General features: G+C 47.5%; 1 protein-coding gene across 1 annotated transcript in view; it reads right to left on the reverse strand.

Moving 5' to 3' along the window:
- Nucleotides 1-19,913, reverse strand: part of Nup210 (nucleoporin 210) — a 99,681-nt gene that overhangs the window by 64,701 nt on the left and 15,067 nt on the right. Inside the window, exons 4-6 of the mRNA XM_052719750.1 lie at nucleotides 11,212-11,308; nucleotides 8,896-9,046; nucleotides 6,983-7,115 (exon numbers count right to left, since the gene is read on the reverse strand). Of these exons, the coding sequence (XP_052575710.1) occupies nucleotides 6,983-7,115; nucleotides 8,896-9,046; nucleotides 11,212-11,308 (381 nt within the window). The remainder of the gene's footprint in view (nucleotides 1-6,982; nucleotides 7,116-8,895; nucleotides 9,047-11,211; nucleotides 11,309-19,913) is intronic.

A 19,913-nucleotide genomic window follows, 5' to 3' on the forward strand; every position in this document is an offset into this window, starting at 1 on the left:
TAAGGATGAGGATGGGAGTTCAAATCCCAGCACCCACATAAAGCAAGGAGCAGTAACACGTGCCTGCCATCCCAGCATTCCTATGTCAAGATGGGAGACAGAAGAATCCCCGGAAGCTTGCACGTCAGCTAGCCTGGTGTGCATGGCAGTGAATAACAAGAGCCCCTGTTTCAGCCAAGGTGGACAGTGAGGACCAACATTGAGGCTGTTCTCTGACCAGTGGCAGGCATACCCCTAAGTTCACACACTCCGCCCCCCAGAGAGAAAGAGAGAAATTAATGGTTGGGGGCTGGAGAGATGGCTCGGGGATTAAGAGTGCAGAGGACCCATTTGGGCAACTCACAACAGCCTGCAACTCTAGTTCTAGGGGGACTGATACCTATGGCTACCGCAGGGACCTGCACCTGCATACATATCCTCACGGAGATGTGCATGCATAATTTTAAAAACCTAACCTTTAAGAAAAAATAAGAAATTAAAAACAAAATATGTGGCCTAGGGGAAAATAGCTAGGTCACTAGAGGCATGGCCTTGAAAGGAATGAAGGCAGGTCTAGAACCCTAGTTAGCTCCTGGAAGAGTGGGCTGTTATGAAAGAGTAAGCCTGGCTCATGAACTCTTGGCTTCCTCTCTTACCATGGAATCTCCTCCTGCTGCACATGGTGCCATCACAACCCACCTGCCTTGAGGGAAACAGCCAAGGGGGCTGAACAAAAGGCAGGGCTGAACAAACGCCGGTGCTCTCGGACCTCCAGACTGTGAGTTACATCAAGGACCAGGCTTGAGCATCTCATCTAACAGAATATCGACTAAGACATAGTCCTAAAGCGAGTGAGGGGGAGCAGCACCCCCTGCCTCCAAGCCTAACCACTTTAACATTTCCTCCCCTGCATCCTTAGCATGTCCTAACCAGCCACTCACTCACTGTCAGAAGAGCTGTAGCCATGTATCACTTCTTGATCTGGAATGGAATATGGCCAGTGAAGGGGCCTAAGGGGATTTTGAAAAAGAGGCAACTTGCCTAACTTCTGCATCTCTCGTGTGCTCCAAATAGTCCCCAGTAACTTGCTTCTGAATCGCAGGTCCTCAGACTACAATCCCTAGACTGTCAGCATCACCTAGAATCTCTCGTGGGTGAGGGAAGCAGGTGCAGAGTATGTCTGAGACCTGCTGCACCAAACTCTGGGGGCGGGGGGGCTCAACAGCACGTTCACAGGAGCCCTCCAGGTGTGTTACTGTGTGGCCATGAGGCATCCTAGCAAAATGTTTTCCCATGATTTGTTTCACTGTGCTCTACTGCCTAGGCACTCAGAGGCCATAGCAGCTGAGGCCAAGTCAGTCCAGCTTTTGCTTGAGCTGGCAACAGACGATGGTACCATCCCATGATGCTGGTTTAGCAAACCTGCAGAATGTAAGAGATGCAAGAGTTAAGGAGTCATATAGACTTCTGCATAGATTCAATGGAGAGCTGTAGTGGCCTGAGAAAACAATGCCTGGATGAAGCTGTAAGGATGCAGCCTAAGTTGTAATGGAGACTTGATGTTGGAAGATGCTAGGAGGATGGAAGCTGCAGGTAACAAATAGAGCCAGCCCTAGGAACAGGCTAGGTGGGATATAACTGGGAAGGCTACAGGAGCAGGGCTGCTCAAGCCCACTACAGCTCAGTCATACCATCGCCACATGCATGGGAAGGTGGAACTGAACTACAGGACTGAGTGTTGGCCCTGCTGGGTTTGGACTTGCTTCGGGTCCATCCTGCCTTTCTGTGTCCCCATTCCTGCCTTTTGTAATAGAAAAGGCCATTTGAGGACTGTTTTAGTTTTGTTTTCTGTTGCTGTGATAAACACCACAACCAAAAGCAAGTAGGAGAAGAAAAGGTTTATTTCAACTTATAACTTTAATTTTTTTTATGTGTCTGTTTGGTCTGTATGTATATTTGTGCACCAGTGTGATGCCTTGTGCCAGTGGAGGCCAGAAGAGAGAGTCAGATCCCCTGGAAATAGTTACAGACGGTTGTGAGCTACTATATAGGTGCTGGAAATTAAACCTGGTCCTCTAGAAGAACAGCCAGTGCTCTTAATTGTTGAGCCATCTCTGTTCCCCACCCCTCCAACTTATAGTGTATAGTCCATTATAAGAAAGTCAGGGCAGGAACCTGGAGGCTGGAACTGAGCACAGACCATGGAGAAATGCTGCATACTAGCTTGCTTCTCACACTTTGCTCAGCCTGCTTTCTTAAACCATCCAGGAGCATCTGTCTAGGAATGGCACTGTCCAAAGGGCTGGGCCCTCCCACATGCATCATTAATCAAGAAAATGCTCTACAGACTTGCCTACAAGCCAGTCTGATAGAGGTGTCTTCTCAATTGAGGTTCCTTCTTCCCAGATGACTGTACCTTCTGTCTAGTTGACAAAACACTAGTTAGGACAATGGCAAAGCTGTGGACTTCCCTTGAGGGGTGGCAGGACCTGGCTTCTGTCTGAGGACCCTTTAGAGGATATGATGCTGGCGAAGTGTTCCAGCCTGGTGTTCCCTGGGTGCTGCACAAACAAACCTGAGAGAATTTGTATGGATTTGGGCTACAGTGTACAGCAGAAGACTTCAGAACCTAAGGGAGGGGCCCAGCGGAGACCAGCCAGGAAGACAAGGACAGACATTTTTGGAATGTGCAGTCACTAATAGCAATACATCAAATGAAGAGATGGTTGTGTTACTGGGACTCAGGATCAAGGCCAACCTGAATAACAGAGCAAGACACCAAATCCTAAAACACAAGAAAACTTCCTATTGTAAGCAACATGACAGGAGGCAACATCCGCACGGAACTGTAAGGAAAGAACGTCAACAACTTTCAACAGAACTTCAAACTCTTCTGGTATCAGAAATCCCATAAATGTGCTGAACACGGGGGCACAATGTAGGGAAACACACGGACATAGCTCACATGAGTCTGCATCAAATGTTCACACAGAACCACCACACAAGTACACAAGTACAGAAAAGGCCACCAACAACACACACACACACACACACACACACACACACACACACACACACACACACACAGGCACAGCCCTTGTGGAAAGAATGCATTAGAATTTTAAGAATGAGTTGGGCTGGGGATGCAGCTCAGGGGCACTCTGCTGGCTAAGCCTGTGTTCCTGTTCTTTTGTGTTAGAAGGTTTTTCCAGGCTAGGGCTGAAGAGGTGGTTCAGCGGTTAAGAGGACTAGCCACTCCTCCAAAGGACCCAGTTTCAATTCCCAACACCCATATGTTTGCTCAAACTATCTAACACCCTCTTCAGGCCTCCATAGGCACTAGACACACAGTGGTACTTAGATAAACATGAAAAAAAAAACCACCCATATACATTATATATATATTATATATAAATATATTATATTATACACATATATTATATGTGTATGGGTATGTTTATTATATATCTAAATTAGAAGACTCTGGGGCAAGAGAGGTGGCTCAATGGTTAAGAGCACTTGTTGGATTTATTCCCAGCACCTACATGGAGGCTCGTAAACCATCTGTGATGCTAGTTCCAAGGAATCTAATGTGTTCTTCTGCCCTCTGCAGGAACACGTATGGAGAACATACACACAGGCAAAGCATCCACACATATAACTAGAAGGTCTGTGTAGGTCATCCAAACTGTCAACATTTAGACTCAAGCCAAAAGCACTCATCTTGAGAAGCAGCTGCAAATTCAGAATTCCTGACTGGGAAGGGGTGCCTCTTTGATCACTTTCAATGAATCTTCCTACTTTTCTATTTGAGACAAGGCCTTGATCTGTAGCCCAGGCTGTCTTTGAACTTATATTCTATCCCAGGTTCATTTATATTCATGATCTGCCTGATTCATCCTCCTGAGGGCCTGATCAGAGACACTATTATGCCCAGCTACAGATTTCTTTAATATGAAAGTCTCAGTGAAATTCCCAGTTTTCACACTTCATACATTTGTGGAAGAAAATGTCAATTAATGTAAGTTGATTTCCAAAAAGAATGGTTAAATCCAGCTCTGGAAGTTAAAAGATGTGCCAATGACTAAACATGATGATAACACCCAAAAAGACAGTGATGAGGGAAAATAGATCACATAAAGAAAATGGCAGAGTCTCTACCTGTGTGTGTTCTGCTCCTGGTAAACCAATGCCTCTCCAAACCTGGCCAACACCATCAACCGTCACACAGGCATGTGCCCAACTGATGGGAGCAGAGGGCTCGCCTCTTTCTGGGATATCTCTCATGGGCTTTCACACCTCAACTTCTGTAGCAGGTGAGTCACCAAATCTCCAAAGTTTCTGAACCTCTGGTAGGTCTAATTCTCTGGTCCATGAACCACTATGTTAGCTACTTACCAAAAGGCCTGACAAAGAAATTTAAGGATGGAGAGGGTTTTGGCCTCACAGTTTGAGAGGCACGACAGTGGAAGTGTGAGGCGGCTGGTCACACGCGCCTGCAGTCAGCAAGCAGAGCAGGGTGAACTTGGGTGCTGATTGATAAGTTCCTTAAAATGCCAGCCCAGTGCCTCCCAGCCATGGTGGCTCTCCCTCCCTTCCCGAGCTGGGTAGTGTCATCTCTCAGGGACCCCGGGTAGTAGACCATCTCCACCTGATTGCCGAGAGAGCTAGAAAGCCCAGCCACTATCCATAGTATGTTTTTCTGACATTCTTCTGAGGGGACAGTAACAAAAAGACAATATTCAGTCGGACTCCATAGCTCTGTGGCCTTCAGGTTTTCCTCTGTGTCCCTGCCTACACCAGGGAGCCTTCAAGAAGCTCACCTCCCAAGGCTGCCGAGTCCTAACAGGAAGAGCACTTAGAACCAAGCTTCAGAGGTGCTCAATCCTAGTGAGACACTGTCGGCAATGTCCACCTGTAGCTAAAATCCCTCCTCAAGGGGGAATGTAAGTAACAGCCACCTCTCCTCCATCCAATGACAACCTGAGGCACAATTCCACAAAAGTTCACTCTGGGGAACCAAGAAGTTTACTGGACTTCCTTACACAGCACAGATGAGGGGTTGCTAACAGGGCTGTGTGCACTCCTTCCCCAGCCTGCCAAAGCCTTACCCAGCAGAGATGCTAGCTTTCCTGTAGGCCCTTGCAATTAAGGCAGTCAGGTGGCAGGGAGCAGCTGGATACTCAGGTGAGAAGCCCATGCCCCTCTCTTCCTCTCTATGTTGGATGTAAACTGTCAGCAAACCCAGCTGGGATGATCTTTTGCAAGGGACACAGGTGAATGTCCCAAGATGCCAGTTGCTTAGCTCAGAAGACAACCACGCTACCCTTTCCAGGTCCTCACCCTTCAAGACAATGTCATTTCTGGTCAGCATCTGTGTTCATGTAGAATTTTATACAAGCCTGTTTGTGTTCTCTGGACTTTCAAGACACTCCCCTGACCATGTTCCTTCTTAGGATGTCACATTGGTGACCACAGAACTCCACTTCTAACTGCTTCACCCAGGTCCCAGAAAGCCTCACCACGGTCTTAGAACCATCTTTGTCCTTCCAAAACTTCTTCCCTAGAGTTAAAGGTCATACCAAGCTTTGACAGGATCCTTGGGCTGGGCTCCCTGCACATTCTCTTGTACAACATCCTTACCCTGACTGGACACCACGCAGAAAGCTGATGCTGCCTACTCATCATGCAGCAGACACTCACAGAACACAAGGTTGCTTCTCTCCATCTTTGTCCTCAGAGAACTGGGTGCAGAAGCAGGAGATGGAGGCCTTCAAATGCACCAAGCAATCCCCACCCTAGATGACTAACCAAGACTGCTAGTGGCTCATACATGTGGTACTTCTTAGGTCCCCATCCATGAACTGTCATCCAACCTAGAATTCAATGTAGGAAACTGGAGGTCTTAAGCCACTTGTAAGTAGCAGCATCTACAGGTCTCTTAAATGTCACCCCAGGGTGGCCCTGTGGAGACATGTGGCCAAAGCCCTTAAATGAACCAACTCTGAACACAGCACATTTGTCTTGAGGTCCTCTGAGCACTCTGTTCTGACACCACACACCTGCACCTATGAACTAGACAATCAGGATTCCTAGGAGGACTAGCTCATCCATGCTCACCTTCTACAATGCATGTTCCCAGTACCAAAGAGTTTCCAAGTTACTCTTGTCAATCATGTTTTTCTCACATCCTAGGCAGAAATGGCCCATCCGAGACAAAGCTAAACTCTGCTCACCAGTCAGAGGCAGGCCACGGGCACCAACTGGCCCAACATGAGCCAACAGCTCTGGAGTTGTTCTAAATGAAGCCAGAAGAATTGAATGCAGGGACTCAACCAGAAGAATACCCATGTTCACAGCACTCTTCATGACAAACAAAACATGGAGCCATGCCAACTGTCAAAGGACAGAGAGATGGATAAAATGTGGTCCAATGCATTCTAGATAGCAACAGATCTTGAGGACAGTCAATGGGAGCCCAATCAGGATTGCATGTAACTGAGATCCCCAAAGCAGTCAACTTCATTACAGTGGATGGTGGGTGCTGGGTGTGAAGGAGGGGGATAGGGTGTGTTTAATGAGGATATTGGTTCAGCTGGGGAAGATGGAAAAGTTCTGGAGATGGATGGAGGTGACAATTACAAAATGCTACGAAGGAATGCAATGCTACTTGATCTGTATACACAAAAACTTCATGTGCCATGTATCACAGTAACAAAAGGGGAAGTGGCTGAAGAGATAGTTCAGTGGTTAAGAACACCAGATTCTCTCACAGAGGACCCAGGTTCAGTTCCCAGTACCCATATAGTGGCTTACTACCATAGTACTGACTCCAATTCCAGGGGATCCATTGCCCTCTTCTGGCCTCCTCAGGTACTGCATACACATAGTGCCCCCCCCCCCCCACACACACACACATATTCAGGCAAGATAGCCATACACATAAAAAATAAATAAAACATTTTTTTTTAAAGAAAGAGGGAAGCATCTAACATAGATGTACCTGTAATCTTCCCCTGCCTGATCTTCTGAACCTTGTAGCGAATGGACGTCCCCACCAACAGGTAGACATCGTAGGCTGGATTCAGAAGGATGTTCTCCAAGATCAGCAGCCTTACTTCTGCAGGGCGAACATTCTTAGCACAGAGAAAAGGAGAAAGAGGGTGAGGTAGGGTGGGGAATGGAAGCAGGGGAGTTGGAAGAAAGGTTTAAGGCTTTTTTGTTTTTGTGGGGATAGTGGTATGCTCTGTGGCTGCGTGTGTGTGTGGGGGGGGGGTTTCCTTTGGTTTTTCGAGACAGGGTTTCTCTGTGTAGCTTCGGAACTCACTCTGTAGCCCAGGCTGGCCTCGAACTCACAGAGATCCGCCTGCCTCTGCCTCCCGAGTGCTGGGATTAAAGGCGTGCGCCACCAACGCCCGGCCTGTGTGTGTGTTTTAAGGTATACAGGTGTTTAGCCTACATGTGTGTCTATGCACCACATGCGTGCCTCATTCCCACTGAGGCCAGAAGAGGGTTTTGGATCCTCTGGAACTGGAGTTACAGATGGTTATGAGCTGCCATGTGGGTACTGGGAACCAAAAGCAGGTCCTCTGGAAAAGCAGCAAGTGCTCTTAACTGCTGAACCATCTCTTCAATCCATGGTGGGTTTTTTATTGTTGTTTTTTTTTTAACATTTATTTTCTTTTAAATTACGTGTACATGGTGCCTCTGTGTGTATATGCCATGTGTGTGGGTACCTGTGGAGGCCAGAAGAGGGAATTAGATACCCTGTATCTTGATTTTGAGCCACCTGATGTAGTTACTGGGAACTGGACTTGGGTTCTCTGTATGAGCAGCAAGCGCTCTTAACTATAAGCTATCTCTACAGCCCAATTTGTTCTATGTTTATGTAGTGCTGGGGACTGAGCCCAGGACTGACCCACACTAGTTACACAGCTCAGGTACAGCTAAAGCCCCAGAACTCTGTTTTATCTTTTGATACTACTACAGGCATGGAGAAACAGAATATCACTTGCAACCCCACACCCTAGACCCCAGGAGAACCCCATAGGTATGGCACCAGGATGCACTCAAAACTGTCACTGCCAAAAACATAGGACTACTCGCTGTACATGACCCATGTTCTATCTTGATTTAAAGTGACAGTACACAGAAAGAAAACAGAGGAGCCAGGAGCAAAGTCTACAGATGCTGTGGCTACCAATGCTCAGTGTTCCACAAATGCTCAGAGGTCCAGGATGACCTGAAAGGGGAAGGAAGTACCGTGTGTTCTCAGTTCCTACTCCCTGGTCTCTTCCCCAGCTCATCCCTCAGCCCCCACCCAGACCTCAGGAAGAACTTGAGAGACTGGGCAGAAGGAGGACAGGGCCTCCTATCCAGTGTACCCTGAGTGTCAGATTCCAATATAGGAGCTGTGGCTTTCATTGTCAGAGAAATCCAGTGGCAGAAATGATGCTCGTTGACAGAAGTGCCGACAGACCCAGAATGTTCCGGGTGAACTCATGGCCATCTTCCATCTCCATAGATTCGCTTCAGCACCCCAACGGCCTACACAGGTCTGGACTCAGGGCAGGTGCTGCCTAGCAAGGCTGGCAGAAAAAGCCTTTTACTAACTAGAGAGAGGTGGGGAGATGCAACCATCCACAAATGGCCACCAAGCCAGTCTCAGGTAGTGGGTGTGCCCCTGCATCAGGATGGGGAACACTTCCTGGAAATGAGATAACTCCTTCCAAACTGAGGAGGAGCTGCTGTGACCTCTGTGATGATGACTTCTGGAGCCTCAACATCCCTATGCCATGGCTCACATAAATCAAACAAACAGAAAGATACAGATGTCATAACACCCTAGAGCCCGTTCTGTAATCCACTGTCTACCTTACTCCACTGTGGGGACAGCACAGTGGAGACCAGGCCCACCTTGTAGACAGCCTCCTGAATTCGAGCCTTGAGCTTGGAGCTTCCGGTCTTCATCCCAGACACGAGGATTGTGTCGCCCTGCTTGGCTGCTTTCTCCATCTCTGAGATGTAGGAAGGCGGGATATACGTGGATTCCAAGAAGGTGAGGATTCTGAAAGGGGAATGCATCACGAGACCTGAACATGGAACTTCCCAGAACCCAGTGTGACGTTCACCATTATCAGGGGTTCCTACTGAGGGCTGGATCCCAGAATAAGGGGTGCTGACGTCATGAATCACACTGCTTGGAAACATTAGACACACAATTTGGCTGCTGTCTGAGTCAGAGCTACAGTGCCTTTGTGGAATATACCCGGTCTTAGGGATGGGCACTATATCAACACCCACACGATGATGTACACTGGAATTTAGGCCATCAGCTGGGTCTATAGGGAAGAAGTCACATTAAAAGGCAAGCCCAAGACCCCAACTCAAAGAGGGTCAGTAATGCCGACCAGCTCAACAAATAAGTCACATACAGTGAACCCTCCTGAGAACGTGCTGCCAAGCAGGCCTGGCTTATGGGGTCCCTACTTTGTCTTTCTTTCAGCCAGCAATTTATAACAAGGTCCCCTGCTCTGCCCAAGAAGGAACAACCTGCAGGACACGCTTACAATCTCCCCAGATCAACCCAGCGCTGTGGTAAGCTGTGGTTTATCATCGAGTAGCTCAGTGACAGAGTACAGTCTAGTACGCACAAGACCCATGCCCAGCATACCACCTGGACTGTCATTTTCCTAAGTGTCAAGACCCTGAAAATCAAAGAAAGACCAAGGGACTGTCCCAGGCTGACAGACAAAAAAAGAAAAATGACAGCATGCAGTATGTGACCCTGGGTTGCTACTGTAAGTTCAGAAGATAGCATGCACCTGGGTGAATCTCCTGATTTTTAAAATAATATTTAATTTTGTATGTGTGTCTTGCCTGCATGTATATCTGTGCTCCGAGCACACGCAGCGCCTGTGGAGGTCTTAAGAGGGTGCTGGATCCCCTGGAACCAGAGTTACAGACAGCTCTGAGCTACAGGGGTGCTGGGAACCAAACCTGGGTCCTCTGGAAGAGCAGCCAATGCTCTTAACTGCTGGGCCACCTCTCCAGCCCCAACTTCCTGATCTTGATAACTGTATTGTAGATACTCAAGAAAATATCCTAATGGTAGTGAAAGCACAGTAAAATGATCAAAGTTGACAGGACATCACCCTGGCAACGGGCTCTCAAACAATTTAGGGAAACATTTTCTACACTACATTGGCATTTTCTGTAGGTTTTAAATTGAATCATTCCAATGCCACTCCAGCCAACAGACAGATAGCCTTTAATCATGGATTTAAATGTAAGGAACGTGGCTCAGGAAAGAAACTTAAAAAAAAAATTTCTTTTGCATTTATTTCCACCCCACCCTGTGTGTGTGTGAGAGTGTGTGTGTGTGTGTGTGTGTGTGTGTGTGTGTGTGTGTGTGTGTGTGTGTATGTGTTCGTGTCACGGCTCAAGTGAGAAGGTCAGAGGACAATTTGCAGGAGTCAATTCCCCTTCTACCATTTGGCATGCCATGGAGACTCAGGTCATCTTGGTGATAAGTTCCTTTGCCCACCAAGCCATCTTGCTGACCCAGGAGGAACTTTTCATTCTGTCAAACATACTTTTGACTCAGCATGGGCTCAGCAGCTCCCATGCTGGATAATAAAGCAGATCTACAGAGATCTGAGTACAAATGCTAGCTCAGCCACTTACCAACAGGCCCATTCTCTCCAAACCTCAGTTTCCCTGACTGGAAAGTGGGAAGGTCAGAGGTGGGCACAGGCCAGATGGCTGCTGGGGGAGGGGTATAATGAGTCCAGATGCTCTGACACCCTCTCTTTATGAGTCTGTCTATACTCCATGCTGGAGACCCAGCCTATCCTAAGAACTGTTTTTGCTGCTGGCCTTTCCTCTTAGCTAGAACTTGCCTCTCCTTTAACTTGCTCACCAGTGAAGCACTTCCCTCTAGGGCCACTCACATGTCCCTTGCACCCCAAGGCAGCCTTCCAGAGTTCTGTGTCTTCTTTGTCCAACTAAATATCCCAACTTCTCTGACAAATTCCCACAGAATACACCACAATGGATCACAGAGCATGCCTGCATGCTTGGGAAGCACTAAACTCTTCCCCAATTAGTCACTGTGGGCACCAAGCATCCTAGGAGCTGCCCTGGCCTCTCCACTGACAGGAGGAAGCCTAAGCACCTCCAATTTCCTACATCCACTCAAAGGTGGCCAGGCCTTGTCACAGAGCCTCTTACCGTAGTGCATTGTGGGAGTCTGAGAACCCATTGGCCTCTGTATCCTTCACAATTGTCCAGTCAAAGACCAGTCCTGCAAGGGTGCTGAAGGTATTCCCTGTAAAAGAATTCAGAGGCAGAAATGCATGAGTTTGCTCCCTACGGTCCAGGGACAGGGAGATGGCAACTTTGACTATATGCAGCCACAGTGCTCAGCACCACAACCCTGCAAGGCACACACACACCATGACCTCCATTTCAGAAACTAAGGCTCAAAGAAATGGTGACACTTGCTTCTTACCATAATAGACTGAGCCAAGATTTGAACCCAGGCCTGTCCCTCCCCCACTTAACCAAGATTCCTTCGGAGACCACTGAGACCTAGGCCATTAATCCCCCTCCTTGTCATTTCCTGAAGAAAGAAGGCCTCCCTTAGAGGTACAGGAGCATTGGAGTGTATCTCAGCAGCAGGGGCCACCAAGGGAGGGCAAGGTAAAGCTTCTCACCTCACTGGGGACAGAGGGAGGAAACAGAGACAAGGTACAGAACATATGAGCATGTTCCCAATGGCCTGTTCAGCCTGGTCAATCTCCTGAGTTTGCACCCCTTCAAAAGCTCATCAAATTATAAAGCCATCAACTGACAAGGTCAGATCCTTCATGGCCCATCTCTGAACATTCCTGCACCTGTGTCCAAGTCAACACGAGCCTATGAGAGACAGTTCAGAACTAAATCATAAAACAATAGGATCTTTATCTAATCAGACTACCCTGGAATCTCACCTTCTTCACCCAAGATCTCAAAGGCCAAATCAGAGGCTGGAGAGCTGGCTCAGAGGTTAAGAGTGCTGATTGCTCATCCAGGAGACTCGGGTTTGGTTCCCAGCATCCAAATCAGGTGGTTTACAACTGCCTGTAACTCTGAAGCCCACTGGATTCTGTGGGCACCTGTATGCAGGTGGTGTAAGCAATAAACTCATGCAGGCACACACACATACATAAATAAAGACTAAACTAATAAATCTTTGTTTATAAAGCCCAAATCAAACCACAGTTAGCCGGGCGGTGGTGGCGCACGCCTTTAATCCCAGCACTCAGGAGGAAGAGGCAGGCGGATCTTTGTGAGTTCGAGGCCAGCCTGGTCTACAGAGCGAGATCCAGGAAAGGCGCACAGAGAAACCCTGTCTCGAAAACACAAAAAAAAAAAAAAAAAAAAAAAAAAAACCCACAGTTAGCAAAAAAGCCAGAGAAAGGTGGCCTTTACTTCTCAGGGGAGACTAGAGGAAGGGAAGTTTCTTCTTAAAGTTCCTTGGGTGTCTTTCCATCTCTGGACAGGTAAACCTCCAGAATGGATGAAGGTACAGGGAGGTGTTGAACAGATGAAAAGTTAGGGTTGCAAACCCTGAGGAAGCCCCTGGACCAAAGTAGCTGTCTCCCTAACACTCATGAGGTAGATACTGAAATCCACACCTTGAACTCGCATGGCAAGGACACCAGACATCTTTTCATCATACCCCAGAAACAAGGTGCACATCACCTCACAGCCTAGCCCCTTTCTGTGACACAGCTGGTACCACAGGAACCTCTTCTCTGCCCCCCACCCTCCATGGTGAGCCCAGATAGCCCAGCCCAGCTGATTTCTAGCTCCCTTGTGGCAGAACCAAGCAGGCTGACCTGCAGGATGCTGATGGAAACTAGAGGCTATTCTATGATCCCTTTAGGTTATACAATCACTACCAGCCATTCAATATGATAACCTAATGGGTAGTCAGCTCCTTTACCATGGTCATTTGCATATCCAAGAGTACTCTGAGAGTTCCTCCTGGTTCACTCCAGACCTCTTCTATCTACTATAAAATGGGAACAAGAACTCCACCTTACGGATCTATTGGATCAATTCAAGAAAGTGTCTCCAGTGGGCTACAGAGATGGTTTAATGGTTAAGAGCCATGTGTACTGCGCTTAGAGAGGACCTGAGTTTGGTTCCCAGCATCCACATTGGGTGACTCATAATCACCTGTAACTCCAGGTCCTGACCTCCAAGGGCACCTGCACTCCTGCACACAAACCCAACATACACATAAACATAATTCAAAATAAATCTTAGGGCAGAACCTGTCCCCAGTGAGCAGGAGGGAGAAAGTGTCCCAGTGAGCAGGAGGGAGAAAGTGTCCCCAGTGAGCAGGAGGGAGAAGAAAGTGTCCCCAGTGAGCAGGAGGGCCTTACGAGGAGGGCAGGGGAGGCAGACACCCCACAAGGGGCCTGTCTCGTAGAATGTCTGTGGCGGCTGGCGCATATGGCTCCTGGGCTCAGTTGTTAGCACCTCTCTCACCCCACCCTGCCTCCCACATTCCCAAGATGAAGAGAGAGAAGAACCTAGGGCTTCTTAAAGTTTCACCAATCCCGAAGGATGTGCGTGGGGAACTGACTGGAATTTTCCAGGCTTCCTGTGTATGCAGATGTGGGGCTCTCATTCAAAGGCAGTGGAAAGTGCCAGAAGGTTAGAAGAGAAACAAGAGACCCTTCCTAAAGTATGGAACCAGCTGAGGGCATGCTCCCTCAGGGTGAGAACTAGTCCAAAGATGACAGCAGGTCCTCAGGGGGACCTTGAAACCCTGCCCTGCAATTTGGGGCACAAACGGGCCAGGAACAGCCAACTGCTGGTTTTTCCTGCCAGCCATTGCACCACCACCACCCAGCAGCCCACCTAGGTTGGGCTCTAGAGAACTCAAGTCTTATCTCTCCTTCCTAAATGGGTGGCCCTACCTTACACATGCACCCAACCCTCCCCACTGAGACTCCCACAGGTAGAGGGTAGACATGGTTAAGAACGAGGACAGGGAACAGGAGGACCCAGGGAACCAAGGCCCAGGGAAAGGTGGCACAGAAGCCATCCCAGGATGCATGAAGGAGGCAAGGATGCAGCACTCTGAATTGCTAAAGCTCCATGTCACCAGCACACACTCCACGGTTCGACCAGAGTCCACAATTATGAACTTCCAGACAGCGGGATTTGAGCATGAAGCCAAGTCTGGCCCCTTCTGAATACAGGACTCTGTGTGAGCCTGTCCTGTAGGCAGGGTGGACACTGATTACTCCTGACAAAATAAAACCAGAGGAAGCCATATAATGGTTCCCATGCTGTGGCCTACAGCCCTCTAAGAGGAGAAAGTGAGGGAGGCGCCCCAAGAGTGACGTGGGGGTGGGGTGGGGTTGTAGGTTTATAGGATGCAAAAGGCAAAATGGCCTCACAGACCAGGCCCAGAGTCTTGCTTCTCCACTTGAGAAGTAGCTATGAGCACCATGTATACAACTCACAGAACCCCTGACCCAAAGGCTCACAGTCAAGAGACCCAGGAGCTCAGACTTCAGAGGACATACCTCTTCTGTCCTAGTCCACAGGACAGAAGGGAGGAGGGCCTCAGAAAAACATTATGCAACTCAAATGAACAAACACGTGTCCAATGCTCACTGGCTCCAAAGTCCAGGAGCAGTGGGGAGAATAGAGCCAAGAGCTCAGCTCAACAAAGTAAAGCAAGCCCTCAGCACCATGGCCAGTAAGAGCTGAGAGAAGTCAGTGAGAAAGGGCAAATTCCACCTGGAAAGCCAGGGAGAAGCCGGGGAGAAAACCTGAGCAGGAAGGCCTGCAGGATACAGGGCTTCTGACAGCAGAGAGTTGGGCCCAGGCCCTCCATCCCAAAGCTACAGCACAGCACAGGGAGGTGAGCATCTCTGGAACCTGGAGCATGCTCAGTTCCATTTCACTGATGCACATGGTACCTGAGGGATGAGAAATTCTGGAAACACTGCAAACAGCATCATGTCAAAAGGTCAGTGTCTGAGTTCCCAGTTCTTAAACCGTAGCTTGTCATCATGACTGAATGTGGGTCCACAAAAAATACAACAGTGAAACATTTTTTACATGGGAGCAATGACCAGAAAATAATCAAAAGTTCAAATGTGGAATTGTCACATGTTATGCCATTCAACTTTACTACAATCTCGGTTCTGAGCACGCAACATGTGCACTTTTGTAGGCTTTTTGTTCTGTTTTGTTTCTAATGAAACAGGGTCTCACTGTGTAGGCCAGGCTAGTGTTGACCCCACAAAGGTCCACCTGCCTCTGCTGTCCCAGGCGTGGGCAACCACATCTGGCTAACATGAGCACTTTGCATTGGGCATTCCATCGTGCTCAGATTTGAAACCACCATGTGTTACAAATGCAATGTTTTAATATATGTACAAAGTTTTCTGCTCTTAAAAATATCATAATTGGGTCTGGAGAAATAGCTCAGAGGTTAAGAGCACGGACTGCTCTTTCAGAGTTCCAGAGTTCAATTCCCAGCATCCACATGGCAGCTCACAACTGTCTATACCTCCTGTCCCAGGGGACCCGACATCCTCACAGACATACATGCAGGTAAAATACCAATGTACATAAAAATATCATAATTGTTTAAGAAAAACAAGGACTTTTCTGTATTTTCCTGTCATTCCTCAGCACATAGCCAACTAGTTTATCTTTGGGGTTATACTGTGTTATAATTTTGACTTTAAAAATTGCTCCATGAAGCTAGCCCCAGTGAGACATGCCTGGAATCTGAGCATTTGTGCAGTAGAGGCAGGAAGAACAGGGGTGCAAGACATCCTCAGCTGCAGTGAGTTTGAGGCCAGCCTGAGCTGTCCCTGTCTCAATCCCTCCCTCACCTCAAAATATTGCTATGTGAGTTGCCAACTAAAGTTGCATAGAAAATCAGTATGTGGATTTTGGCTCGGGATTTTTGAAATGGCCCTAAATGAATTTCTCCCATGTTGCACTATTTATTTATGCGAAGCAGCATTCTCAGCACTGAGACATCAAAAATCAAAATATCCATCAGCTCTGAAAAAGACAGCAGACGCTCTGTGTCCTACAGTATCAAATACCCAGCTGGGATTTAATTCTTTATGTGAAAGTGAGCAGGCATACCCATCTTGTTAGTATGCTAATTTGCTTTCATCTTCAATAAACACAAAAGCACTGTTTTAAAATGAATGCATGATTTATTATGAGTAAAAATTTGACTTGATGCCTACTTTAAGTTCCTACACACCCGAGACCACATGAAAATTGCTTGGCTACAAGAGGAGAACGTTTAAGGAGTCCTGTGACAGTCTATTTTCAGTTCCTAAAATAAACACATCTATGACAGAGCATTATAGTTTGGATCTTAAATTCCCCCAAAGACTTGGTCACTAGCCTATGGCACCTGTGAGAGTGGAGGCATGCCACTGCAAGGGATACTGGAAAGTAATAAGGTCAAACCACCACAGACTAAAATTCTGAACCCATGAGCCAAAGCAAACCCTTCTTCATTCTAAGCTGAATCTTCAGGTATTTAGTCATAGTAGAACACTAACACAGGTAATGTGTAAAGGAAACCAGTTTATTTAGCTCATGGTTCAAGAGAATGGATATGCAAGATTAGGTTGCCACATCCAGTGAAGACCTCACGTCAAAGATGCATCATGAGGGATTGGGGACATGGGTCGTAGATATAGTACTTGCCTAACATGCATGAAGCCCTTGGTTCAATTCCCAGCACCGCAGAAAACTGGGTATGAGAGAACATGCCTATAATTCCATCACTCTGGATGCAAAGGCAAGGGGGTCTGAAATTCAAGGTCATCCTAAGCTACATAGTGAAATAGAGGTCAGCCTGGACTACATAAGAACTTGTTTCACAACAAACAAGCTGCTTCACAGCATTTTAAACATGGTGAAAATTCGGAAAGTGAGGCAGGCATATTGCAGACTTGGTAGGTATGAACTGAACAAAACCAAGCTAACTAGGTCCAGCAAGAACTGCATCGGTCCCTCTTATGACTGAATCAGCTCTTAAAGGGACCACCACTCCCAAGCACTCATACTCTGAGGACAGAAAATGAACTTGAATTTCAGGCAGGCAAATCACATTCAAACCACAGCAAGCAGATGGTCTACGCAGAGTGCAGAGAACTGCCAACAGCCAGGAAAAGTACTGCAGCAGGAGAGAATCAGAGCAGCAGCAGAATACTCCGCCACCTATGCGCCGTGTGACCTGGGTAAGTTACCACAGCTTCCTTGTCTATGCAATGGGCATTACCCAACTTGCTTGTGGCCTAGCACAAGGGCTGACATCCACAGACTCCCACACATCTGATAAGCTGTGGAGCTAGTGTTGAGTAACAACAGGGATCTTGAGAAGACACAACCCTTCTCAGACAGTGAAGTCCTCAAAGCTTACAAAGGTCAAGTTCATTCACAGAAGAGACTCAGACCAAAACTGACGACAAAGGTCAAAGTATGTCTGGCTGAGGACAGCCAATCAGAAAGCACACCACTCAGCTGTTTCTTAAAGATTTATTTATATGTACAAATGCAGGCCTAGTGTCCAGAGGAGGCTAGAAAGGGGTGTCAGATCCCCTGGAATTGAAGTTACAGATGGTTATAAGCCACTATATAGGTGCTAGGATTAAAACCTGAGTCCTCTGCAAGAGCAGCAAGTGCTCTTAACTGTTGAGCCATCTCTCCAGCCCCACTCATCTGCATTTACTTAAGAGAAGCTAAAACATGTATTTTACACAGAAGTTCACAGTGGCAAAGTGGAAACCCAAAATTCCATCAGCTGACGACTAGAGAAACAATGTGGTCTGTCCACACAGTGGAATGCTGTCGGACAATAAAAAGAACCAACTGCTGTCACCTGGCACTAAGCACATGGACTGAAGGCACCAGGCTTAGAGGGAGTGAGAGAAGACGGTCAGAAGACTGTGTGGCTGTGCCATGTGACCGCACTTCCAGGAAGAGTCCAGAGCAAGAATGCAGACAGAAACCTGGCTAAGGAGGGATGACTGTGCCAGGGGCTAGGCATCGGTCAGCTGGCAGTAAACGTTCACAGGTTTTGGGTTTCTTTTACACTGACGAGAAGTTCTAAAATTAGACAGTGACATGGTGATGGTAATACAAATTTTGTGAATTAAACCAGAACCTACTTTTTAAAAAGGTGAATTAGGCCTGGAGAGATGGCTCTCTGGTCAAGAGCACTGGCTGCTCTCACAGAGGACCAAGTTTGGTTCCCAGCCCCTACGTGGAGGCTCACAACTATAACTCCAGTTCCAGGTAATCAGAAGCCCTCTTCTGGCCTCTGTGGGTACTTCACGTATGTGGTGCACATACATACATGCAAACACTCACACACATCAAGTAAATAATCTTTTAAAAAATTAGAACAAGGTGAATTAATGCATATAAATCTCAGTAGGAATAATCTTTAAGTAACTTCAGGCAGAAACTGAGCAGGGGTCAGCAAACTACAATCCCTGGAACAAATCTGGCCCCTGACTGCTGCCCTCCCAGACAGGGTTTCTCTGTGTAGCCCCGGCTGTCCTGGAACTCGTTCAGCAGACCAGGCTGACCTCAAACTCACAGAGATTCACCTGTATCTACCTCTTAAGTATTGGGATTAAAAGCATGTGCCACCCAGCTCCCAGCCTACTTCTACAAAATAAAGTTTTACCAGGACCCATCCACTCATTGCTACTCTGGAGCAAAAGATCCCAGGTGAAAAGATGTGACAGAGACATATGCCCAGAGAACCTTGGTCCCATTCACTATGCTGCCCATCACTGAACAAGACGGCCAACTTCTGACCCAAAGCAGGACCCCTGGAGCCAGGTTACAGCTCAGATTCTGACTCAGCTACAAGGCAACTACTACACACCTGCCCCCCCCCCCCATATACACCCATGTCTGGTAAGCCCACAGTCCTTACTCACTACCACTCACCTCACCATTCTGTCCTCCTCCAGAGTTTTAACCTGCACCCTGCACACCACCTCAGCTGTCCCCAGGGTCTCCTCCCCAGCTCTACCGTCTCCTAGTGACCTGCAGATGCTTGGGACTGGAAGCAATTCTGATTTTGTAGTCTTCGGATCTGGAGATATTTGCATTGACTCTTCCAAGTGCTTCAAGAAGCTTAAGACTGAATACATTTCAGATTCCAGATTTTCTGATGTGGGTCATTTCATTCTCATTTCATGCACAGACCTTGCTTATTCACAGGTAGTACCCCCACTGCCCAAAGTTCTAGGAGCAAGGACCCATGTTTTAAAGGCTTAGGAAACAGCCATGGTGCTATGCTGCTCAGAGGTGGTAAGCTTTCTTTTTTTAAATAATTTTTTAAAGATTTATTTTAATGTATTATGGTATGCTATCTGCATATACACCTGCATGCCAGAAGAGAGTATCAGATCCAATTATAGATGGCTGTGAGCCACCATGTGGTTGCTGGGAATTGAACTCAGAACCTCTGAAAGAGCTGCCAATGCTCTTAACCACTGAGCCATCTCTCCAGCCCCAGATGTGGTAAACTTTTAAACAAGTGGGGCCAAGTGGGAAGAAGTTAGTTCACCAGGGGTCTGGGCTTGAAGGGGATCATCAGGACCCCACTCTTTCTTCCATCTCTTTGCTTCCTGGCTGCCATAAAGTAAGCAGTCTCTTGTGACTGAAGTGCCCACCATGATGCTCTGCCCTGCCATGGGCCCAAAGACATGGACTGGAACCCTAAAAACATGCATCAAAAATGTCCCAGGTATTCTGTCACAGTTATGGCAAGCTGAATGACACACTCCTCTTGCTCCCCTCCCAAGAGGTCAGTCTGCTACCACCAGGCAAGGCCACACACAAGAATCCCACCCCAGAAC

This window comes from Peromyscus californicus, unplaced genomic scaffold (genome assembly GCF_007827085.1).
Source record: "Peromyscus californicus insignis strain IS unplaced genomic scaffold, ASM782708v3 Scaffold_6__1_contigs__length_162567912, whole genome shotgun sequence".
NCBI lineage: Eukaryota > Metazoa > Chordata > Mammalia > Rodentia > Cricetidae > Peromyscus > Peromyscus californicus.